The sequence below is a fragment of the Monodelphis domestica genome, chromosome 1, assembly GCF_027887165.1.
Source record: "Monodelphis domestica isolate mMonDom1 chromosome 1, mMonDom1.pri, whole genome shotgun sequence".
Classification (NCBI taxonomy): Eukaryota; Metazoa; Chordata; class Mammalia; order Didelphimorphia; family Didelphidae; genus Monodelphis; species Monodelphis domestica.
The window spans coordinates 291,557,938-291,584,942 of record NC_077227.1 but is presented as its reverse complement, the minus strand read 5'-3'; the positions used below and the strand labels follow the sequence as shown (position 1 = coordinate 291,584,942).

Here is a 27,005-nt window from a genome sequence, read left to right as displayed (position 1 = left end):
CCATTATATTAGTCCTTTCATGTAGTACATATTTCCATATTCCCCATTTTGTGACTGAAGACGCATATCACTTATGGAGGAAATAAAGTGAAGGATGGCATGCTTTGATCTGCAGTCAGATTCCAACAATTCCTTCTTTGGTTGTGGATAGCATATTTTTTAAATCATGAGTCCCTTGGTATTATCTTGGAGCTTTATTTTTCTAATAACAGTTTAGTACTTCATGGTTGGTCATCATACAATATTTTTGTTACTGTATACTTTGTTTTCCTGAATTGACTCACTTCACTTTGCATCAGTTCATATAAATCTTTCCAGGTTTTTCTGAACTCATGCTGTTCAACATTTCTTATGGAGCAGTAGTTTTCCATCTCTAAGAAAGTTTTAAAAGATAACCAGATGAAACAGTGATCCATATATGAAATCATGTGAAACCAGGACTTCATAAGAAAATGACTAGAGGGAATATACTAAAGGAATCTGAAGCAAGTTGTATATTGCTGGCCTGGGAGAACTCAAAAGAAGATGAAGTTAGATAGCTCCACCCCCAGCCTTTCATGTATACTTTAGAGTGGTGTTGGTGAAGGCATGGCAGGTGTGCCCCAGCATGCCAGAGGGAACTTCTCCCCATTGCCCCTAAGGACAGTGTTCACGTGCCCTACCACTTTACCCAGTAGCCCGATGTGAGTACTTCCTCCCTTCGCTGCTTGGGGTAATGCAAGGGGCTCACAGACAGTTTGCAGGTACAGTTTGGGCACATGATCTCTAAAAGTTTCACCAACACTGCCTTAGAGCCTTCCAAAAGGGAAAGTTAAGATTTCTTATATGTTAGAGCTATTCAAGAGGCAGAGCTAGCTTTCTACAATACAGTATCTACATAACCTGGAGGCAGGGTGGGGATAGGGGATAAGGAATTGGATAAAGATCATCTCCAAGGTCTGAAATTTATGGGGTCTCTATTTAGTGGCTAGCTTCAGGCTTGAAGAGAAAAGGTTGAGGCAGAAGTTCCTCATAATCCTCCAGGAAGCCAAAAGCCTCTCCTCACCTCTGTAAGGGATAAGCCCAGTAAATGACTGTGAGAAAGAGAAATAGTGAAACCAGCACTGTGTTGAGCCACAGACTGAAAACAGCAAGCCCCATGTTGAGCCACCAGGAAACAGGCAAAAACCAGGAATTTTAGGAGAGAGTAATTCCTGGACTCATTCCCATTTCTAAGACCAGTTTCCTGTTCTAAACTGGTACTGAAACTTAGAAGCAAGAACCAGCACCTGCTCCAGAACTGTGGCAAGTCTGGGGCAGAGGAAGTGGCATCCATATTACAGAAGGGGCAGGAATAGTGAGGGCCTACCCACAGAATCCAAGAGTAGAAGGAGCAGAGTCCAAAACGAAATATATATAGTACAAAGTCCTAATATAGGAATTGAGGGTGAGTAAATGGAAGAGAACTCGAAGAACAGTAAGGAAATACAGCAGGTTTAGAGAGAAGCCAAGAGAACTCCAGAAGTACAAGTAGAGCCTCAAAATAATTGACTTGGTCTCTAGGACTCTTATCAGTGTAAAAAAAAAGGCAAGAGAAAAAATGAAATTAGAGTTCTTGAGGGGGAAAATATTCAGGAGACAAAATGGCTTTATAACATAAGGTAGAAAACACTTTAAGTAGTGACTCCTTGGAAAGAATGGAGCAAACAACTCAATTTGGATCTAATTCATTTTCTGGATTTTGTCTCAGTTTCCTCCAAATTCAAGGTTAAAAGGAAGCCCAAGTGGTAAAGAGGAACTGCCTTGTATGGTAAGTCTTCTGTCTTCCAGAAGGCAGGCATGCTTACACATGCCCCCAAAAAACTTCCTTCTCATAGTATAGGTCTACAAATGCCGGGAACCAGGCACAAACCTTCAGCCAGAGGACTTCCTTTTAAACCTTGAACTTGGAGGCTGCTCTATGTGTCACTTCCTTCAGTTTAACCTATATAGGCTGGGTGAGGCCACACCTTATTGCAAAATGCTGGCTTTCAATGAGTTATAAAAAAAGGGGAACTTACTACAGAAATTATAGTTAATATGGAGTTACAAAGAAAAGCAGCTAAATACATTACACTCATTTTGCTATATAACCCTATGAAACTGCCATAATTATTAATCAACATCTTGGATTAATCAAAGGGTCAAGGATTCTCATTCTTGTCACTACTTAAGGGTCAGCAGGACATTTAACAATGGTTATTTGAGAGACTTTTTGTGATGTGCCTCAAATTAAGACCTTCTTGATTTTTTCAGCCAAACTGATATTGTGGTAGATTTCTAGAACAGAAGAATGTGCCTATGCTGTTCCTATTTCCCTTGCTTTTGTGGTTGTTGAAAGGAATGGGGGAAAACCTTTCAAGGGATTCTACTTTATAGGATTATTGTGAAGAACATACTTTGCCAACCTTCAGTTGCATAAAAATATAAATAAATGTGAATTATAATATTTATAAATAAAAAAATTTTTAATGGAAATTCCATGAATATCTTTACTTTGTCTTTCCCCTCTTTTCTGCACTTTATATGAACTGACGGAACAAGAACTGGTATGTATAAAATTAGCAAACTTTTTAAGTGATTGTTATAAAATGTTAAAATACATAGGGTTTTCCTTTGAGCACATGCTTTAAATAGTTTGTGAAATATTGCTTTTTTCCCAGACTTCAGATTAGAGGCTTACTAACCAACAAAAGTTTATAATATTTCTTCATTCTTTGAACCCTATTTTATATGTTTAAAAAAAATCATTCCTTACAATGGTTAGTTAGAAATATGTTTTCTAAAAGATCCCAAATTTATCTCTTAAATTTTTTAGGGCTCTCTATTTGGCAAATGACTCCTTAATTTGAAACAGTATGCAAACACTGAATGTTTTTAGAAGTGTGCTGTTTTGAATGTGGATTTTAGGAATATGGTAACTTTTTAAATATCACTGAGTTATTTTAAAGACAAAAATTTCAAATATAACTGTTTATGGTCAGTATTAGTTAAATAATATTATTCAATAAGTGGAATTTTACTTATTTTAATATTTTATTGATATTTTTATTAATTTCTAAATATATGTACTTTCCCACAAATCATTCTTTGTAACAAAAATTTAAAAAAGAAAGCTGGGGTGGCGGGGAATGGTAAAGTAAAACTAACCAACATAACAATTTAGTTGCCTTGTTTCACAACCATCATACAACCTCTGAAAGGAGAAAAAGCTGCATTTCCTCATCTTATCAGTGAGTGATATTTTGTCAGTAAGTCATTAAAAAAACATTAATGCATTATTACTATGTGCCAGGTACCATCCTAAATTAAGAAGATACATTTTAATTAAGTTAATTTACTGGGTAATTTCTGTTCCAAAAGGCTTTTTAAGATCTTTGTAAAAAGTCACCTATGCCTCCAACCAAAGTAATATTCCTTTCATTTTTTGACTCGTTAAATGAGCATTTTCTGAGTACCACTAGAAAATGTTTATTTTTTTACCTGACTACATTTAGCTAATAAAAGGTTATTTATTTTCACAGACATACAGCTCAGGAAATGATAGCTGAGCCAAAAAATGAAAAGCCCCTCAGTCTCATGTGATTCCCTCTTGCTACTGCTGTGATAATGGCAGAAATGACAGAAAGTACTAAGAACCACATGGACTATCATTTTAGATTAGCTAAATGGAATGTGGGTTTACAGATTTTTTCTTTGGAGAAGCAGATAAAGAAGTATAAGAACTGGTTGTATCATATATCAAGAGGCAACTAAAAGCATCATTTTATGAGACATTTAGTCATTCTATATATCACCTTGCTATGGTAAGAGCAATAGCCTAACTGTTATCATGCAAATTAGGCTACCTTTAATTTAGCCTAAAAGGTATTGAGGCCATTTTTGAAATTAGGTTGAGACTAAATGAGACTAAAAGTTAAGGCTGTTGGTATCACTTCCTAGTTGCCTAATTACAAACAGTCTCAAAAAATTCTAGTCCCCTTCTTTGATTATTACCTGGTTGATTATGAATGTCAACTTAGGCAAGGGAGTTTTGATCAGCTGAGTCAACTCAGTGATCTTAATACCTATTCTTGTTGCATATTCTACTATAATTAAGTACTTCTCCTTTTGTTAATTGTCACTAATTTATTAAACTGAAGTAGTCCCAAAAGGGGAGGATAGTAAAATTGAAGTAGATAAAGCAGATAAATCCATGACAGCATTTTTTAGGGAACAGACCTGGCTTCCCTCCCCCCAGGAGGTCAAGCTGCTTATGCAGGCAACAGACCAGACTCTACTTAACTTGGGGATGAGAATTAGGAAGGGCAAGAAACAAAGGAATTTCAGGAATATCAAAGAGGTCAGGATGGAATGCAAGATAACACATAGTAAACTAGGGATAAGTGTATTAAGGTGCCAGTAAAAGTTAGCAGCCCCTGGATAACCTAAATATTGTCTCTAACTATACCTGTGTTTGAGATAAGGTTTGTTTGATTGTCAAATGAGAACCTGTATTTGAAAGGGATTAACTTTGTATCTTGTAACATATATAAGCTATCCTATAATGTCAGTCTCATGCAGCTTCCACTAGGGAAGTCTGTCCCAACTGGTAGATTCTTTATTAATCAATACATAATGGATCTAATAATTGAATTTTTGGGTGTTCAGACTCACTTTATGAAGTGCCCCACTTCAAAACACTGTCCCATTTTTTTCTAATATTGTTTCTAAACTACCTAGAGGCTAGTCTTACTCATACCCCAAAATGATTTCTCGTAAATATTTCTCAAAGGAGTGCTATAAAAATAATTGTAGTTTACATGATTTTGTCTTGCAAAGGTAGAAGATGTAGAAAAATCCTGCAAAGAGCTTGTTAAAATTCTAATCATTGTAATACTTTGTGACGTATGCCCTCTGCCTCTTAGCAAGAGGTATGGTTTTCTCAAGGTGAGGAATAAGTCATGTATTATCAAACATGACCAGTATTTTGTTTTGATTGACTATAGTTATTTTACAAAGGATATATTTATTGGGTGGGAAACAACAGATGTTTAAAAGAAGGACAAGGGCATCATTGGAAAAACTGCAATTAAATCAATATATACTTTGATCTTTGAAGTCTCCAGTGTAAAGTGTGCATACAAGGAAAAATATGTTAGAAACATTACATATATAGTTCAGTTGTAAGGGATGAAAGAGGGAAGGCCTCTTTGTCTGACACATAGATAATTCAGGCCCATACACAAAAACTTTTCAAGAAAATAATTAGAAAACACTAGATATGGTGAAGCCCAACATTGAAAAGTTAAAGTAGATTCTATTTTGACATATAGACATGATTTTTTTAAATGTGGAAAAGTACCTGAATCTTTTGTCTACACAGTAAGACAAACAACTATTTGTGGAGAAGAAAAACATCAGTACAAAACTAGAAAAGAATAAAAATGAAAGAAGATATGGAGTTAATTCATAATAACTCCACCTTAGTTTACTTGATTTTTAATATTAAAGGTGTTGTTTTTTTAAATTCTTGGCTTAACAGAGACCAAATGAAATAGACATTTTCATATTTTCATATACATGTAGAATGTGTATATATATATACATATATATATACATATATACATATATATATATGTATATATGTATATATGTATATATATATATATATATATATATATTAGTCTCTCGGTGATCGAGAGTGTGTTTTTTGTGCAGTTTCATCTATGGTGTACCCTCATGTGGCTTTGGAGTCCAAAGGCTGAGGCGCAGAGTTTGTGGCACAGAGGGGGCATGGGACTCCAGTTGTTATGGGAGGTGCAGTTGTGGCCTGGTGTCGGCGTTCACATGCAGTGGCAAGACGTCGACGTCGTTCATCTTCAAAGGTGGTGGCGGCATGGTTAATGTGGGTTCGCCAGCTGCTTCTGTCAGAGGCAGCAAGTTCTAGTTGCTTTGGTGTAATGCCAGCCCACTTCAAGTTTGACTTTAGCTGATCCTTGAATCTTTTCTTTGGTTGGCCTTGTTTCCTGAGTCCAGCTGACAGTTCACCATAGAATACCTGTCTTGGTATTCGCTGTGGGTCCATGTGGATGACGTGTCCAGACCACTGTAGCTGGGTTTTGAGGACCATGACTTCGATGCTGGTGGAGTTGGCTCTGTCGAGGACTTCCTGATTGGTGATTCGGTCCTGCCATCGGATCCTCATGATTGACCGGAGGGAGCGTTGGTGGAATTGTTCCAGCTGTTTCATGTGCTTCCGGTACAGTGTCCATGTCTCGCAACCGTACAGGAGCAAGCTGAGGACCACTGCGTTATACACTTTGAGCTTCGTTGCAGTGCTTACACCTCTGTGTTGGAGGACTTTCCAGCACAGCCGCCCCAGTGCCTGGCTGGCCTTTTGGATCCTGGCATTAATCTCGTGGTCTAGGGACCCGTCGTTGGCGATGGTGCTGCCCAGGTACTTGAAAGTGTTGACGTTAGAAAGCTGCGTGCTGTCGATTGTAATGCACAGCTGGTTAGTTGGCCTCCCTGGTGCAGGTTGGAACAGCACCTCTGTTTTGCTGAGGCTGATAGTCAGGCCAAACAGTTTTGTTGTGGTGGAGAACCTGTCCACAATGGTTTGGAGATGATTTTCTTGGTAGGCCATGAGAGCACAGTCATCTGCAAAGAGAGCTTCCAGGATGAGTCTCTCTGTTGTCTTTGTTTTTGCAGTCAGGCGGCGAAGGTCAAATAGTGAGCCATCCAGTCGGTATTTGATGTAGATGCCCAGGTCTAGATCCATCACAGCATGTCATAATACTTGGGTGAAAAATAGGTTGAATAGTACCAGAGCAAGGACACAGCCTTGTTTCACGCCATTGGAGATGTTGAAGCGGTCGGAAGTCTCTCCACCAGATAGGACTTCCCCTGTCATGACGACATGAAAGAGCTGGATCAGTTTGACAAATTTTGATGGGCAACCAAGCTTGCTGAGGATCACCCACAATGTGTCCCTGTTCACTGTGTCGAACGCCTTTGTCAGGTCTGTGAAGACAATGTAGAGACTCAGGTTCTGCTCAAGGCATTTTTCCTGCATTTGCCTCACCGTGAAGACCATGTCGATAGTGCTGCGATCTGGTCGGAAGCCACATTGTGATTCAGGCAGATTCTGCTCTGAAACAGATGACAGGAGTCATAACATAACACGGGTGAGGATCTTGTAGATGTAGAATAGAAAATGGATTATGCATGAAACTATGATATGGTCTTTTATTATTTAGAACTTGCTTTTCTTTTTAAGTATATAATAAATTTAATGTGTTACTGTCAAAGTTGTGCTACTTGTCTGTGATTCTTTCTAGATTAAATTCTCTTTTATTCTATGCATTCAAAAATGCTTCAGTGACTCTTTTTGTTTTGTTTTGGCAACTCTAAACTTAGCTTCCCTTTTTCTCCCACCAACTCACATTCGCTTTGACAAAAAAGGAAAAAAAAACAAACTTTTTAACAAATACAGTCAAGCAAAACAAATTTCCGCACTGTGTATGAAAACACATGTCTTATCCTGAATGTTGAATCTCTTTGATACTGGATTGTATGCTTCACCATCAGTCCTCTGGAATTTTTGGCTGGTCTATTGACTTGACTGAATTAAACAAATTAACACTGAAAAGTAGAAGATGAATGAAGAAAAGGATATTAACTCTAGTAATATCACAAATCAAAAGTCTAATCTAAGTCAGTTGTCATAAGGAGACCAAAAGAACTTAATCAGCATCTTAAGGCAGTGAACAATTGATTCTCGAGCATAGATGGCAACCAAGGGCAACACTGGTTTTCTATATAAACTTTTGCCATAAAATGCTAAGAGTCATAGAAGGTGATAAGTACCATTGCCTTTTATAATATTAAGGGAAAAAGGGAGGGAAGATAAGTTTAACACTTGAAGAGGTGTTAAGCCAGGTATGTTACGTGAAACAAAAATTACTATACTTTGAAATAAAAATCTTCCTCTTCCTCTTGTTATCTCTATTTCTTTGCCCTATAGATTATGAACAAACAAACTTAATTGCATCAGTTGATGAAGATTGGTCCTTTGGATTATTTTAAAATTCCAGTCCTTTAGGTGCTAAGAAAAGCTTTATTTATTAAGATGCCCAACTAAATCCATTCATACCCTGGTCCTTTAAGGGTAAAATTGGAAGAAAAGGACAACTAACATGGGAAATAACCATTCGTGAAAATTTTTATAACATTTTTTTCACCCTCACACCCACAGAAACTTGTTTCCACTCCTTCAGTGTTTGAACTCTTAACATCATAGTCCTTGATTTTCTTCATGATGAAATAAATTTGGCACTGAAGAAAACAGATGAGTAAAAACCAAACATATACAATCGGTGCTGGCAGTGGCACAGTTGTGAGGGCATTGAGGCATTGTTTCTCAAGATCTATGAAAGAGACATCTCAAGATATGTTAAAGAAGTATATACCAAAGGTAGAGGGAGAAAAAATTTGTACATTATTACAGTATTGCCTAAGAAAGCATCAGTAATTACCTTTTTGTAACTACTTTTGTACTTATATTAATTTTTTAAACAAGGATAATCAAACAGGCATCAAGGCTATTTTTGATAAGTATATTAGAAAACAGACTTTAATGAGCATAGTAGAGTAAGTCTTAACCAATCACAAAATTACCTGAAAGATGTGAGTATACAAAATTTCTCTATTATGTGTAGTTTGATTACAAAAGAGCAATTGATGTAGTAGTGTCAAGTACGGCCTTGAAATCTTTCTTCCAGTGTCCCAAGATTATCAAAATTATATGAAGTTCTTTGAAATATATAACAGGAAACTTTGTTCAACCCTCTGATTATTAACATCAATTGAGGCATAAAATGGAAATGTTTGTAATTGGTAATTATCACTCATGAAACACAGTGGTCTTGTAAGTGCTCATGGAAGAAGTCAAGTCAGAGGTATTTTCCAGAGATCTTGAGGTTTTCTTGAGGCTCTTGTTTATGGAAGATACTGCACAGATTGTATCTTATTAGGTCTGAATCATTACAGGACCTTCTAAATAAAATTCATAATAACTCAAAAGAATTTGGCCTATTGTCACAGGGAAAACCAAGTGGATAAAGAATGTCTGATTTACAAATAATGATATAGAGTTGAATTGACAATGTATAGAGTTTTCTCCATCAGCATATTTTTTTGAATAGACATAGTTAAAGGACAATGAGGTCAAAATTGAAGAGGAAAAGAGCAGGTTAGTTTACGGTTGGAAAAATACAAAAACATAATGACTCAACTTATTGGGGAAAACAAGGCCTATCTTTTCAACATCTTTAATAGTTCTGATGTCTGCACACACATTGCTCCCCCTCCCTTTTAGCTGTAGGCACCTCTGCCTTGAACCCATTTTTTATTTCTCTACAGTCTGTAATCTTATTAGAAGCCATATGTTCAGTTATCTCTGCAAATAGAGACATCTGTCTCTCATCGAGAGTGCCAGTCCTGCTTTACTAACTCTAGTAGACATTTAGAACTGAGTTTCCTGTAGACACATCAAAGTCAAAATATGTAAAACAGAACTTATTTAAAAAAAAAAACATCCTTTTTCCTAACTTGCCTATTTCTCTTGAAGCTCATCTTTCCAGTCATCAAGATTTAAAATTCATTCTAATGACTTCATATAGCATCACTTCCATAAATATGATTCCCAGATATCCAGCAGTAACTTGTTAATTTTTTTCCCTTCTCTAAAGGAAGGGGAGGGGAGAAGGAACAAGTTACTTGGATAACTATGATGATGTAAGAAACATTATTAATAAGAGGGTAGCTCTGAGATTTTGGCATTATACTGTACAAATAAGTTTATTGAGTTCCTTTCAAGTGTTTATAGTTATAAAATGTTCTCATTAGAATTATCTCCAAAAAGCTTTTAGAAACTTACTTAGATGTTAGACAGATTTTTATTCTGTTCAGTTAACAAGTATGTGATTAACTTGACCTTACCTGCCATGTATATATAGTAACAATGTTACAATGTTGAATGTTGCTACAAATTATTTTGAATTCTTACTGTTACAGACAAAACTTACCTGGGGTCCCTACTTATGGTTTTACATGCTTCGTGCTGCCACATCAACCCTTTCAGGTATTGCTTTATATTTAAGTACTGTGAATAGCAGGTGACTAGCAACATTGATTTAGCAAACCATAATACAGGGACAAAAATAAAGGAAAGAGTATAATCAGAAACAACCTCTCTCTAGCTTCTGCCTATTTTACCTGCTAAACCATACCTCTTTCTCACCTATCATTTCCTCACCTACCAATGACATCTTAATGGCTAACCTTGCTTCTCCTTACTCTTTTTGTTCTCTGAGCCATTTATGCCATAATTGACTGTCTCTTGAATGTTTTCTCTTCTCTTGGCTTTCATGACAGTTACCTTCTGGCCCTATTCCCAATTTTCTGCCTGTTCCTTCTCATTCTAATTTGCCATATCATCATCCATATTCTGTTCCTTTCTCTCATGTATTCGTAGAAAGAATGAGACTCTGCTTAGGACCCTCTTGACAATTCCAAGCTTCATATTTTGGATATCTCATTAACTCTCATGGGTTCAGTTACTATCTCTAGGAATCTGACTCCCCAAACTACATATATAATACTGTTCTTTCTCGTAAGTTCTGTCATGCATCACTAACTGTCCACTATTCCCTGAAGACAAGAACTGTTTCATTTTGTCTTTGAATATCCAGTGCCTGGAATATAGTATGCCCTTAATGCTTGTTGATTGATTGACATCTCTACTTACATGATCTCATAAGCATCTCAGAATCAATTAACTTCCCTACTCCCTACACTTGCTCTTCCCATAGATTTATTTCTCTGTTTCCTTTATTCACTCAGTTTCACATTTTTGGAGTCATTCTTCACATTTCCACACTTCTCTCTATTTACTCAGTTGTCTCATCTCGTTAATTCTGCTCCTGCAGTATTTTTTGCTTCTGCCCTCCCATCCCTCAACTCTTATAGCTATTATCACCTCTTGTTTCAATTCAGTGGAAAAACATGGTTTATTATTACCCCATGTCTTAACACATTACCTGTGAATTCTTTCTTAATGACAAATAAAAACAATTAAGTCAGTATACCCAATGCAGTGACTACATCTAAAAATTTATACAGAATTATATCGTAGTAAGCCCTAACCCTTTCCACCTTTCTGCCATAATGGGAAACTTGAGAGACCTCTATTTCATTATCTGACTCAGATCTTCATTAAATTTTCAGTTACGCAGAGTTCAATTTGACTTAGAGAACATTTACATCATTCTGGTACTTGGACAGGCAACAACATATTACTTTCTTGGGGTTGTCTACTAATTACTTTGTCATTTCAGAAAACTCTTCCCATGTTTTTCTGACTTCCTATTATTCATTATTTTTTCTATTCACTAATTTTTACCATATAATGATATTCCATTTCATTTGTTGTATCATAGATTTCTAGTAATATGATTGGCACCCATTTTATATGCAGTTCTTTGCTGCCATAGAGTGCTACTGTTAATAGTTTGATATGTATCAGATCTTTGTTTTTGTCTAATTTCTTTGGGGCACCTCCCCAAATAGAATAATAAGATTGCTGCATATTGACAGTTTAATTACTTTGCATAATTTCAAACTATTGTCTAGAATGATTAGACTCTACCAAGAGTACATTTGACTTCCTCACCTCCAACAGCTCCTCCAGTGGTGATTATTGCCGTTTTTTGGTGATCTTTGCCAATTGGCTTGGTGTGAGGTAAGAGTTGTTTTAGTTTGCATTTATCTTACTATTATTAGTGTGAAACTTGTTTTATAGTTTGCAGTTCTTTTGAAAACTTCATATCCTTTAACCGCTAATCTAATAGGGAACATCTCTTGATGTGTTCTTGTCACTTTCTTATGTAGTTTTCATATTGGAGTTTCATCAGCTATATTTGATTGCAGATATTTTTCCTACTTATTCATTTATCTTATTATTTATTAAAATATTTTAATTTCATGAAGCCAAAATTATGTCTTTTATCTTTTATGGTATCTTCTATCACTACTTGACTTTAAGGATTCTATCCCTAGTTATATGATGAAAGATACATGGTCTTGTTCTATTCTGTTTTTATGGTGTGACACTTTATATTTAGGTCACATAACCATTTTGATATATAGTGGCATATGGTGTGATTGCTCTAAATGTAATATCTGCCAGCTTGCTTTCTAGTTTTCTTAAGAGTTCTTATCAAAAAGGCTATTAACATTATCTATTAACTGAGGTTCTTGACTATATCAAGAATTAAGCTTCTTGTTTTGTATATTTCTGGATTTTGATAATCTAGCATGATCTATTTTTATGTTTTTTAATTTCAGGGTATCGCAGTAGCATTCTAATTGGCCAATAAACTGTAAATTCTTTGAGGGCAGAGACTATTTCACTTTTGTATTTTGTATCTAGCAACTAACATAGTGCTTGGCACATTGTAGGCTATTAATAAATATTGGTCTCCCTCATTCTAATCTCTCCTCTCACTAGTCTGTCATTCACCAATTGTCAACTTCCAAAACCTGTTCCTCCCTAAGAATCTTTAGTGGCTCCTGTTTCTATGAGGGTAACATTTTTAATAATGCTCAAGTTGGCATTTAAACCCTTTTCAGTCTGGCTCCAGGCATCTTTTCCAAACTTTTTTTGCATTGCTCTCCTCCAAGCCATCTACATTCTAACTATTCATGCCTTCTTATTCTTCCCACATATAGCAGTCCATCTTTGGTCATGGTACCTTTGCATTGTTTGATCCTCATGCCAGAAATGTTTTTCTCCCTCATAAAAGAACCTAAATATGCTAGAAATTTTACCTTTTTCTAATTATTTTTTTATTGCTTTATATGTTTGTGTATATATATATATATATATATATATATACACACACACATTCTATGCCCAGTCTCCCATAGTACAAAAGGTCCTTTGAGGGCAGGAATGTCCTTTTTGTGTCTTTGTATTCCTAGCACTAGCACCTTGCCTTGCACACAAGTATGTATTTAATAAGTGCTTGTTTTATTGCTTTCTTTAAGTTTTAACCTCTAGAGTTAATAAAGTACTATAACATCCATATGGCATTCCATTTATGAACCTATCTGCTTTCTGTTGGATTTTTACTATTATTCTTTTTATTATGTTAAACTGTCTCTTCCTAGATTTGAATTATATTCTCTTTGCACTTGCTAATATCAGCTATTATATTTCATTGACATTACATTTAAATGAAGATAAGGTTAGAAAAATTATAGTTTTGAAATCTCTTTGATTACTTTGCAGCATTTGACAGCTCTGACTATTTCTTCCTTCTGGATGGATAACTGGCCATTTCCCTTGACTTCCAAAATAACACATTCTTCTGGTTCTGTTCATATCTCTCCATCTGTTTCTTCTTTTTCTTTCACTGATTCTTCAACCTCTTACTACTCTTTAAGGTGAGATTTCTCCAAGGTTCTGTATTTGGCTCTTTTTGTACTCTCACTATATTTTTCTCCTTTAGTAATCTCATCCATTATTCTGACTTTACATAGCATCACTTTTCAAGCAGATAATTCCCAACTATCTAGCAGTAACCTCTCTCCCAAGCTCCCTGGAGGCTTACATTTCCAACTATCTACATATGTCCCCCAAACCATATCTACATATGGTTTGTCCTATTAACACCTCAAACTCAGCATAGCTCATCAAGTGTTTCCTTCTTACTTAATCATCTGGTCTCCCATGCTCAAAACTTTTCTTATCTTTGTTTTTTTCCTCACCTCTCTAGTTTCAAAGCTCTATGGGATTAATCTCCATCTACTCTTTCCTTTCTATTTCTACTAACAGCCTAGTACAGGTCCTTATTTCCTACCACCCTGCTAGATTAATAGTAATAGCCTTTTTTAAAAAAAACCCTTACCTTCTGTCTTAGAACTGATACTAAGTATCAGTCCCAAAGAAGATCAGTAAAGGCTAGGCAATTGGGGTTAAGTGACTTGCCCAGGGTCACATAGCTAGGAAGTACCTAAGGGCATATTTGAACCCAGGATCTCCCATCCCAGTCCTGACTTTCTAGTCATTGAGCTACTAGCTGCCCTGCAATAGCCACTTAACATAATTTCCTGCCTCTACTCTTCCCAGTTCACCTATCCCACACACTGCTACAAAGTAAATTTTCCTTAAACATTAATCTAGTTCTTTGCTCAAACCTGTTCCTTATTGCATAGGGAACACCAAAGCCAAAATGGTTTGCTAGTTGTCCTTGAGACATATACATTTTCCCATATTGATACATTTGATTATTTTGTTTCCCTTACCTAGTATTTCTTCTCCCTCCCTCCCCTCACTGAATCCTTACTCATCCTCTAAATAAAAACTCAAATGACAACTCCTCCATGGAGCCTTTCATAATTCTCATGCCTTTGATGTTTATATCTTAACTTCGTTAAGGATGTAAAATCCTTAACAAAGTCCACGTGGGTAAAGTTGTCTTATTTAAACTTTTTACCTCACCTCCCTTTTATCTTACTCTGTACACAGTAAATAGCTAATAAAATGTTTGTTGAATTAAAAATTAAATTTAAGTTCAAGTTTTTATTCAGAATTTTCTACTATTTTAAATTTTGTGCCCTCAGTTTGTGACTTTCTTGGAGAGAAGATTGCATCACTTCTGGGTATCAGCACCCCAAAGTACCAATATGCCATTGATGAGTATTACCGGATGAAGAAAGAGGTGTGTCTCTCTTTACTGCTTATATTTTTTTGAAATTCAAGGTTTATATGGAGTTAACTTTCACCTATATTTTTAAAAAGCCATCTCATTTGCACTAGGAATATCAGACTAGAATTAGTGATTTCTCTTTCAGACTCAAATTTACTGTATTTTCATACTTTTTTTTTTTAATCCTTACCTTCCATCTTAGAATCAATACTAGGTGTATTGGTTCTAAGACAAAAGAGTGGTAAGGGCTAGGCAATGGGGGTTAAGTGACTTGCACAGGGCCACACAGCTAGAAAGTGTTTGCAGTCACATTTGAACCCAGCATTTCCTATCTCTGGGCCTGGCTCTTAATCCACATGAACTGCCCCTATTTTTGTGCTTTTTACCTTAATTTCATTCTTAACTATTCATACTCTATTCTGTAATTTATAAATATCACAGAAGCTTGGAAGATGTTTAAACAACACACCATTTCCTCTTTGGAACTAGCTCTGAAATTTCTGAAGTTTGCCCTTTTCTGATACACATGTAAGATAGCAGCATGACATTGAAGAGAAGAGTACTGGCATTGGAGTCAAAACATGAATTTGAATTCTGCCTTTCATACTTATTAGTTATGTAACCAGTGGCCACCCTCTATGCTTTCTTCCTATTCCTTATCCATGATATATGTAGCTGTACCTTTGTACAGGTTGTCCCCTCATGCCTGGAATGTTCTCTTTCCTCACCTCTGCTTTTTGCATCCCTTGTACTTTCAAACTTAGCTTCAGGTTTACCTTATACAGGAAACCTTTTCTGATCCTTATTCCCTAGCTGCTAGTATTCCCCTAATTATTTTGGACTTATGTTGTAGATAATTATATGTACATTTATATTGTATCCTCTTATACGATGAAAGCTATTTCAGGGTAGAAACTGCTTCATTTTTGTCTTTGTACCACTAGCACCTGTCGCGGTGCCTGGCACATGTAAAGTGCTTTGTTGACTGGTGTCTCTGAAGCTCATTTTCCTCATCTGTAAAATTGGGGTAAGAATATCTGTATTATCTTCCCTCTCAGGATTACTGTGACACTTAAATAAGTTAATTATGCAAAGTGCTTCACAAACCTTAAAGCGCTATATAAATGCCAGTTATTATTATTATTTTACATATAAACTTTGGGAAGGAATCAGAATATTTTCTTTTCTCAATGAAAGTCTGAAATCCTATACAGCTAGTACAAAAGGTTAAGGATCATTTCCAAAAGTTTGCAATTTTGCTCATGAAACACTTTTAAAACAAAGAACACTAACTTGAGAGTCAGCAGTGAATCCAGTTATGAACAAGTTGTTTAACTTTTTACTCACTCAGTTTCTTCCTTCATGAATACTTTGACTCTAAGCTATCAAGATAGACTGATGCCTTCTAGTTTTGAAGATAGCAAACCTTTTGTGTCTTCTTATCCATCTTATAGGCAGCTAAGTGGCACAGAAGATAGATTGACTTGGATTCAGGAACACCATGGTTCAAATCCAGCCGAAGACACTTACCAATTGTTTGACTTTGGCAAGCCACTTGAACCTGCCCAGTAAATAAGCATTTATCAATCTGAGTTTGCCCCTGGCAAAATGGAGGGAATAATAGCAACAGGGTTATTGAAAGGATAAAATGAGATAATGTGAACAGAACTTTGTAAACCTTAAAGCATTGTATAAATGCCAGCTTTATAACCTCCTCCTCCTTCTCTTGTTTGCATTTGCAAATCCACAGAATGCCATAATTACCTCCCTACTTTTATACTACTTATTCTTCACCCACATTGTATGAACTTGAACCTCTCTGTTATTCTGATCCTTTACTCTGACTTCTCTTGTTTACTTATTTGATTTTGCAATAATGGGTCACAGCCACCTCTCTGATTCACTTGGTATTGGAAAACCTGAATTTGTATCTCTGCTGTATTGTTATTTGCTTTGGCAAGCCAATCTCTAAGTTTCTGTTTATATAACTTTGGAGCAGATAAGTGGTGCAGTGGATAGAATGTTGCATCTACAGGCAGGAACATTTATCTTTCTGGATTCATAGCTATCTGTTTGCCTCAATTTCCTAATCCATAAAATAAGCTGGAGAAGGATATATATAATATAACATAATATATATAATATGATTATATGTGATATATATATATTATATATTTGCCAAAAAAACCTCAAATGGGGTCACAAAGGGTTGAAAACAGCTGAAAACAATTGAACAACAACTGAAATAAATAAAATGGAAAGGATAGTACTTTTGTACTAGTAGTATAAGAACAATGCTTTTAACATGTTAGGTGTTGTTATTGTCAATCTAAAAATCCTGCCTTTCATCCCCTCTCTCCCTCTTTGCACTTCTCTACACATTTCCATATTGGTGAATGTTGAAAGTAAAATTTGAAATAAATTTCATTTCATTCACAGTAAATGTACAGTAGGACCCTGTATCCACAGGGAATTCATTCCAAAATCTGCCTTGGATGGCTGAAACCACAGATATAAGCAAACACCTACTGATCTCATATATATGTATTTTCTCTCCCTACTTAGGCCTTGCTTCCTTTAGAACCCCATTCAAGTATCACCTTGATTCCCCAAGCAGCTAATCCTTTCCCTATTTAAGTTATCTTGTATTTATTTTCGGTCAACTAGGCATTTTGCTAAGTGCAGGGGATACAAAATGAAATAATCTCTGCCCTCAGGGAACCAATACTCTAATAAAAGAAAATCACATTAATGTATATAGGTAGGTGTAGAATATATTAGAAATAAATATAAGGAAGTTTTGGCAGCACGGACAAGCAACTGAGGGAGATGGAGACAAAAGAAACCAAAGATTCCAAAATGGAGTGCTTTGGAATTAATTAGATAATTGAGGCCTCTTGCCATGAGCTCACTCATTTTCCTTTCTGTTCTCTTGAATTGATGTCCTCTAATGTCTCTTTCTTCAATATATAGAGCACTGGGGCTGGAGTCAGGAAAACTTGAATTAAAATATAGCCTCAGACACCTAATAGTGTGTGACATCAGGCAAGTCACTTAAACTCTGTCTGCCTTAGTTTCCTCAGTTGTAAAGTTAGGATAAAAATAGCACCTGCTTCATGGGTTGCTGTGAGGATCAAATAAGATAATAATTGTAAAGTGCTTAACACAGTGCAAGACACATATTAAGTGCTTAATAAATGCCCAGTTCCTTCTTCCTTTCCTCCAATGTCTATTAATAAGATGTCTGTCTTTGTCAAGGCCAACCCCTTTACATGTTCTTTAAGAGATCCTCACTTTCATTCTTCCCTCCCATCCCATCCCATCCCGTTAATCTTTACTCTGTATCTCCTGGTTCCTTCTCTGCTAACAAAAATGTTGAAATCTCTCCATTCTTAAAAAAAATTTTACTAGGCCCTCAAGACCATCTCCTCAAGCTCTTGCCTGTTTATCACCTCTTTTGAGCTAAACTCTTTGAAAAAGCTGTCTACCCATTGCCTCCACTTCTCTCACTCTCTTCTAAGCCTTCTGTTATCTTATTCCAACCTCATCAACCAAGTGTAATCCAATAATCTCTTAATTGGCAAATCTTATGGTCTTTTCTCAGTCTTCATATTTTTTGACACTTCTGTAACATTCTTCTCAATCCTCCACTTAATTATCAAGCTGGTCTTCCTGTAGTCTAAGTCTGACCATATCACTCCCCTCCCCCCTCAATAAACTCCAGTGGCTCCCTATCACCCATATAATCAAATATAAAATCCTCTGTTTCACTTTTAAAGCCTCTCATAACCTACTTCCTTTTTACAGTCTTCAAGCATTTTATTCCCCTCAAATGTCATTAACTTCCTTGCTTTTTGTCAAACAAATATCACTCCATCTCCTAACTTTATGTATCTTCCCTGGGTAGCACTCAGACCTTGAATTATTATTTCTCTCAAGGGCATCGCCATTCTTGTCAAGGTTGCCATTCTAGCAACTTTGCCATTATCCTTGACTCTTCATTTTCCCCCATCCTAATTCCCTTCAATTAGTTTCTCAATCCTGTTGTTTCTATGTCTGCAACATTTCATTTTCTCTACTCACCATCTTAATACTTCTAGTCTAGACAATTGCATTTGCCTCTAAATTGATCTCATTTCCTCAAGCACTCCCAATTCTGCAGGTCTATCCTCCACATAGCTGCCAAAATCTAAATCTGACTCTATCACTCCACTACTTATCAAATTTTAGTGGCTCCCTGTTGCCTCTAGAATTAAATAGCAAATCTGGCTTTTAAAGCCCTTCACAACCTGCCTCCAGCCTCATTATACATGATTCTCCTTTCCTTACTCTTCAGGCCAGACTGACCTTGCTCTTCCTCATGCACTTGTCTCTTATCTTCTTAAGTGCCTTTGCTCTGGTCATGTCCTCATGCTTAAAATACATTCAACACCTTCACCTCATAGAACTCATTTCTTGCAAGACTTAGGTAAAGGAGCTTTTCCTGATCTCCATTGCTTATACTCTTTCTCCTTAATTACCCTGTACTTATAGATGTACATGATATCTCCTTCCCAGTAGAAAGGACTAGTTCATTGTTTTCTCTGTATCCCCAGTATCTCATATGGAGTTTAATTGTTGAGTCATTCCAGTGCAAAAGACATGAGATACTAGATAAAGCATTGTGTTTCCAGCATGTAGGTCAGTATGGATAGACCATAGAGCAAGCAGAGGGTAACAATATGTCTAAAAAGCCTTTAGGGGAAAGTGTACTTCTTTTTTGGATGTCTCAAGTTTGAGATGTCTCAGGGACATCTGGTTTGAAAAATCCCAAAGGCAGTTCATAATTGATCAGTCATACACAAGTTCTTATTTAAGTACCTTCTGTGTGCCAGACACACTATGCTGGACAGTGCAAATATAAACCTAAATAGTGTAATAATCTTTTCTTTCTTTCAAGGAGCTTAACAGTATTGGGGAAACAGAAATACATATATGTAAAATAAATAAACATGTAAGACTTTAGAAGAAAAACTCAGCTGGATATATAATCTGGGAATCATCCATACAGAAATGATAATTGAATCCACTGGAGTAAATGAGGTTACCAAAAAAGAATGTAGAGGACAAAGAGAAAGGGGATAGAGCTTTGGAACAGACTTCGAAAACAGTTTCTACTAGCTATTGATTGTTAAATTTTCGATGTGAAATAGGTAAAGGCTAGAAGGAAGGACTTGATTTATTATTTTGTTGATTATCTAGGCTTAAAGCAATGGATAAAATATTGATAATGCAAATTAAATTTAAAAATATATTTTAGGGGACAGCTGGGTAGCTCAGTAAGAGCCAGGCCTACAGATAGGAGGTTATAGGTTCAAATCTGGTCTCAGACACTTCCTAGCTGTGTGACCCTGAGCAAGTCACTTAACCCCAATACTATGTATTGGTTCCAAGACAGAAGTTAAGGGTATTTTTTAAAAGTATATTTTACCCTTTGGGAGAACTAATTGCTAAACATTTACCAGCACACCACTGGGTACACCTAGAGTTAGTGGACATGACATGAATGCTGAGCCAGAAAAGGAAACTAAGAAAATGCAATTAGAGAGGAGAACTATGAGAGAGATCAGTGTTATGAAAATTCAAAGCAGAGAGAGATTCAGCTCAACAGTGTGAAAGGCTATAGAGAATTTAAGGATGAGGATTTAAAAGAGGCTATTAAGTTCTTGGTAGCTTTGAGGAAAACTATTTCAAACCATGCCACCTCCATTCCAGCCATCATTCCCACTTCTTCCCCACCAGAACCATGGACTCAGCCCTTGAAACCAGCCTGGGATCAAATGAACTTTCACTTTACTTTGCCTAGAACAACCCTTCAAGGCACTTCTGGCTACTAGATCCAGACTATCTTTCCATCATCTCTATACTAGAGTGAACTTTCCCTTTATCTCACTTAGAACCAGGTTTCCATGCCCCTTCCCAGCCATCCGTGTGTCATGCCACTTCCCTCTCCACTTCACCTCTAATCCTTTTCAGTTCCTCTTTATGTGTTGTCTTCTCCCATTAGAATGTAAGCTCTTTGAGAACATAAATTGTCTTGCGTGTATGTCTCCTCATTGCTTAGCACAGTTCAGATCTGCAGTTAAGACTTACAAGAAAAGTCCTTCCCTTCCTACCTCCCCCAAAATTTGGCTTAAGAAAAGGAGATTGGATGATAGCAATCAAACATAATGGAGTCTTATTGTTTCATCATTTTTCAGTTGTGTCCAACTCTTCATGACCCATTTTGAGGGTTTTCTTAGCAAAGATGCTGGAGTAGTTTGCCATTTCCTTCTTCAGCTCATTTTACAAATGAAACTGGAGCAAACAGAGGTTGACTTGCCTAGGGTTACACAGCTAGGCTGGATTTTAACTCAGGTTTTCCTGACTTCAGACCCTGTACTCTATCCCCTGTACCTTCCCTCTAATGGAATTGTTAGATTTTTTTTTTTTAAGGATGAAGAGATGTGGACTTGTAGGTAGCATGAAAGGATTCAGTAGAAGGAAAATATTGAACATGAAAGAGAGGGTTTGTGGAAAATGGGAGGGAATGGGATAAAAGGCATAAGTGGAGTGGTTGACCTTGATGAGAAGGGTCATGTGACTTTTCATGAGAGTAAAAGGAAAAAAATTGGAGATGATCTCAAGACTCTGAAATTAGGCATAGGAGAAGAAACTGAATGGTTTCTAGCTTTCTTATCAAAATATTAGTTCTTCAATTGTGATGAGAGGGAGAGGAAGTATCTTGGAAGGCACAAGGAGAGAAGCGAAAGTTTGGAAATCTCAGTTGTGGAGAATGGAATAAAGGATTGCTACAATGAGGGCCTAGTTAAGATGAATAAATTTGTGAAGAACTCAGCCCCAGTGCTGTGGCATCCTCCACTTAAGCAGTATATGATAAAGAGCAGAGGAGGTAGATGGTGGGAATAGGCCAGAGTTGGGGTTAGTCAAGGCATAGAGTAAGGGAGCAAGGGATTTCAGAGTATAGTTTCAAGTTAACTTATTCACTAGGAGATCAAGATTGGGAAGAGATGAGTATAATCAGAATCAGGATCGTGACCTAGCAAAGTACTGAAGGGTAGAAGCATTGAAAATCACAGTGAGAATGAAACATAGTTGTAAGAGTAATAAGGAATAGGAGTTACGGATAGGTGATTATGATGTGAGGAATTTTTTATCATGAAAGTGGAACACTTGGATGATGATGGAAGAGTCCCCTTAGTATGACAGCAGGAGTTGTCATGGAAAAAAGGGAGCCTGAGCCAGGCTCCAAACTCATTGAGAAAGGAGGGGAAATGTCCTGGGGAGCAGCATATAACAGCCACCAAGATCTGGACTGAGTAATAAATTTGGAAAGTGAACTTGAGTGGAGTGTGAACTTGAGAGGGGAAACTATGTCAAGTAAAGGTGGTCGAGGAAGTCTGGAAGTGGCAATGAGGAACAAAGTTCATTCTAGCTGCTCCCCTTCTGGAACTGAGGGAGTGATATGAAAGGTGCTTTTGCTATTGGAAAAGGAGAACAAGAATATAGTATCATGGAAGGTAGAGGAGTCAGGTTTCCATGAGAAGATGAAAGGGGCATGAAAGAGATAAAAAATGAAGAGAAATTTCTTAATTGGGTGAATTTTAAAACTACTCCACCCTAATCAGACCATTCTTTTTTTTTTTTTTTGCATTTTTTGGTGCTACTTTTTTAAACATTATTTTATTTGGTCGTTTCCATACATTATTCACTGGAAATAAAGATCATTTTCTTTTCCTCGCCCCCCCCCCCCCTTCCCTCTCCCATAGCCGACGCACGATCCCACTGGTTATCACATGTGTTCTTGACTCAAACCCATTTCCCTGTTGTTGGAATTTGCATTATAGTGTTCATTTAGAGTCCCTCCTCAGTCTTATCCCCTCCAACCCTGTAGTCAAGCAGTTGCTTTTCATCGGTGTTTTTACTCCCACAGTTTATCCTCTGCTTGTGGGTAGTATTTTTTAGATCCCTGCAGATTGTTCAGGGACATTGCATTGATACTAATGGAGAAGTCCATCACCTTCGATTGTACCACAATGTATCAGTTTCTGTGTACAATGTTTTTTTGGTTCTGCTCCTTTTGCTCTGCATCACTTCCTGGAGGTTGTTCCAGTCTCCATGGAATTCCTCTACATTATTATTCCTTTTAGCACAATAGTATTCCATCACCAACATATACCACAACTTGTTCAGCCATTCCCCAATTGACAGGCATCCCCTCGTTTTCCAATTTTTGGCCACCACAAAGAGCGCAGCTATGAATATTTTTGTACAAGTCTTTTTGTCCATTATCTCTTTGGGGTACAAACCCAGCAGTGCTATGGCTGGATCAAAGGGCAGACATTCTTTTATCACCCTTTGGGCATAGTTCCAAATTGCCCTCCAGAATGGCTGGATCAGTTCACAACTCCACCAGCAATGAATTAGTTTCCCCACTTTGCCACATCCCCTCCAGCATTCATTACTTTCCATAGCTGTCCTGTTAGCCAATCTGCTAGCTGTGAGGTGATACCTCAGAGTTGTTTTGATTTGCATCTCTCTGATTATAAGAGATGTAGAGCACTTTTTCATGTGCTTATTAATAGTTTTGATTTCTTTGGCTGCGAACTGCCTGTTCATGTCCCTTGCCCATTTGTCAATTGGAGAATGGCTTAATTTTTTGTACAATTGATTTAGTTCTTTATAAATTTGAGTAATTAAACCTTTGTCAGAGGTTTTTATGAAGATGGTTTCCCAATTTGTTGCTACCCTTCTGATTTTGGTTACATTGGTTTTGTTTGTACAAAAACTTTTTAATTTGATGTAATCCAGATTATTTATTTTGCATTTTGTAACTCTTTCTAATTCTTGCTTGGTTTTGAAGTTTTTCCCTTCCCAAAGGTCTGACATGTATACTATTCTGTGTTCGCCTAATTTTCTTATAGTTTCCTTCTTTATGTTCAAGTCATTCACCCATTTTGAATTTATCTTGGTGTAGGGTGTGAGGTGTTGATCTAAACTTAATCTTTCCCACACTGTCCTCCAATTTTCCCAGCAGTTTTTATGAAATAGTGGATTTTTGTCCCCAAAGCTGGGATCTTTGGGTTTGTCATATACTGTCTTGCTGAGGTTGCTTGCCCCCAGTCTATTCCACTGATCTTCCTTTCTGTCTCTTAGCCAGTACCAAATTGTTTTGATAACCGCTGCTTTATAATATAGTCTGAGATCTGGGACTGCAAGACCCCCTTCCTTTGTATTTTTTTTCATTATTTCCCTGGATATCCTTGATCTTTTGTTCTTCCAAATGAACTTTGTTATGGTTTTTTCTAAATCAGTAAATAAAATTTTTGGAAGTTCCATGGGTATGGCACTAAATAGATAGATGAGTTTGGGTAGGATGGTCATTTTTATTATATTGGCTCGTCCTACCCATGAGCAGTTAATGTTCTTCCAATTGTTCAAGTCTAGTTTTAGTTGTGTGGAAAGTGTTTTGTAGTTGTGTTCATATAGATCCTGTGTTTGTCTCGGCAGATAGATTCCTAAGTATTTTATATTGTCTCCGGTGACTTTAAATGGAATTTCTCTTTCTAGTTCTTACTGCTGAGCTGTGTTGGAATTATATAGAAATGCTGATGACTTATGTGGGTTTATTTTGTATCCTGCAACTTTGCTAAAGTTGTTGATTATTTTGATTAGCTTTTTGGTTGAATCTCTAGGATTCTTTAAGTAGACCATCATGTCATCTGCAAAGAGTGATAACTTGGTCTCCTCCTTGCCTATTTTGATGCCTTCAATTTCTTTTTCTTCTCTAATTGCTACTGCTAGTGTTTCTAATACAATGTCAAATAATAGAGGTGATAATGGGCATCCTTGTTTCACTCCCGATCTTAATGGGAATGGATTTAGTTTATCCCCATTGCAGATGATATTAGTTGATGGTTTTAGATATGTACTGTTTATTATTTTTAGGAATGACCCTTCTATTCCTATGCTTTCTAGTGTTTTTAGTAGGAATGGGTGTTGTATTTTATCAAAGACTTTTTCTGCATCTATTGAGATAATCATGTGGTTCTTGTTGGTTTGCTTGTTGATGTGGTCAATTATGTGGATAGTTTTCCTAATGTTGAACCAGCCTTGCATCCCTGGTATAAATTCTACTTGATCATAGTGGATGACCCTTCTGATCACTTGCTGGAGTCTTTTTGCTAGTATCCTATTTAAGATTTTTGCATCTATATTCATTAGGGAGATTGGTCTATAATTTTCTTTCTCTGTTTTTGGCCTGCCTGGCTTTGGAATTAGTACCATGTTTGTTTTATTAAAGGAGTTTGGTAGAACTCCCTCTTTGCTTATTATGTCAAATAGTTTGTATAGTATTGGACTTAGCTGTTCTTTGAATGTTTGATAGAATTCACTGGTGAATCCGTCAGGCCCTGGGGATTTTTTCTTAGGAAGTTCTTTGATGGCCTGTTGGATTTCTTTTTCTGATATGGGATTATTTAAGAAAACTATTTCTTCTTCTGTTAGTCTAGTCAATTTATATTTTTGTAAATATTCATCAATATCACCTAGGTTGGTATATTTATTGCCATATAGTTGGGCAAAGTAGTTTTTAATGATTGCCTTAATTTCCTCTTCATTGGAGGTGAGATCTCTCTTATCATCCTTGATGCTGTTAATTTGCCTTTCTTCTTAACTTTTTTTAATTAGATTAACCAGTACTTTGTCTATTTTGTCTGTTTTTTCAAAGTACCAGCTTCTAGTCTTGTTTATTAGGTCAATAGTTCTGTCACTTTCGATTTTAATAATTTCTCCCTTAATTTTTAGGATCTCTAGTATGGTTTTCTTCTGGGGTTTTTTAATTTGTTCGTTCTCAAGTTTTTTGATTTGCATTTCCAATTCCTTGATCTCTGTCCTCCCTAATTTGTTAATATATGCACTCAGGGATATGAATTTTCCTCTAAGTACTGCCTTGGCTGCATCCCATAAGGTTTGAAAGGATGTTTCGCTGTTGTCATTTTCTTCAACGAAATTATTAATTGTTTCTATGATTTCTTCTCTAACTATCCGATTTTGGAGTATCATGTTATTTAATTTCCAATTAATTTTTGATTTGGCTCTCCATGTACCCTTGCCGATCAATATTTTTATTGCCTTGTGATCTGAAAAGGCTGCAGTTATTATTTCTGCTTTTCTGCATTTGAGTGCCATGTTTCTATGACCTAGTGTATGATCTATTTTTGTGAATGTGCCATGTGGTGCTGAAAAGAAGGTGTATTCTTTTTTGTCCCTATTTATTTTTCTCCATATGTCTATTAACTCTAATATTTCTAAGATTTCATTCACCTCTTTTACCTCTTTCTTGTTTATTTTTTGGTTTGATTTGTCTAAATTTGATAGTGGTTGGTTCAAGTCTCCCACTAATATGGTTTTACTGTCTATATCCTCCTTCAATTCTCCTAGTTTCTCTCTTAAAAATTTGGATGCTATACCATTTGGTGCATACATGTTGATTAGTGATATTTCCTCATTGTCTATACTCCCTTTTAGCAGAATATATTTACCTTCCGTATCCCTTTTGATCAGGTCTATTTGTGCTTTGGCTTTGTCAGATATCATGATTGCAACTCCTGCCTTCTTTCTATCAGTTGAGGCCCAAAAGGTCTTACTCCAACTTCTAATTCTAACCTTGTGAGTGTCAACCCGTCTCATATGTGTTTCTTGAAGACAACATATGGTAGGGTTTTGGGTTCTAATCCAATCTGCTATTTGTCTACGTTTTATGGGTGAGTTCATCCCATTCACGTTCAAAGTTATGATTGTCATTTGTGGATTTGCTGGCATTTTGATATCTTCCCCTAGTTCTGACCTTTCTTCTTTAGCTTTCTCCTTTTGAACCAGTGATTTACTTTAGGTCAGTCCCCCTAGTTCCCTCCCTTGAGATGCTTCCCTTTCTAGCCCCTCCCTTTTTATGCTCCTTTCCCCTCCCCCTCTCCTTCCCTCCCTTTTTATACTCCCTCCCACCTCCCCCTCCTTAATTTTCCTTTCTTTCTTGCCCTAATGGGTAAGATAGAATTCAGGATCCCACTGGATCTAGATGTTCTTCCCTCTCAGATTTGATTTCACTGAGAGTAAGGTTTAAGTAATACCACTTCACGCTCTCTTCCTCTCCTTCTCATATGAGAGTTCTTCCCCTCCCCTTCCCATGTGTAT

General features: G+C 36.6%; 1 protein-coding gene across 1 annotated transcript in view; it reads left to right on the top strand.

Annotated features, from left to right (window-relative positions):
* SRP54 (signal recognition particle 54) overlaps positions 1 to 27,005 on the top strand; it is a 135,922-nt gene that overhangs the window by 101,756 nt on the left and 7,161 nt on the right. The window contains exon 16 of the mRNA XM_056811040.1: positions 14,689 to 14,786. Within this exon, the coding sequence (XP_056667018.1) occupies positions 14,689 to 14,786 (98 nt within the window). The remainder of the gene's footprint in view (positions 1 to 14,688; positions 14,787 to 27,005) is intronic.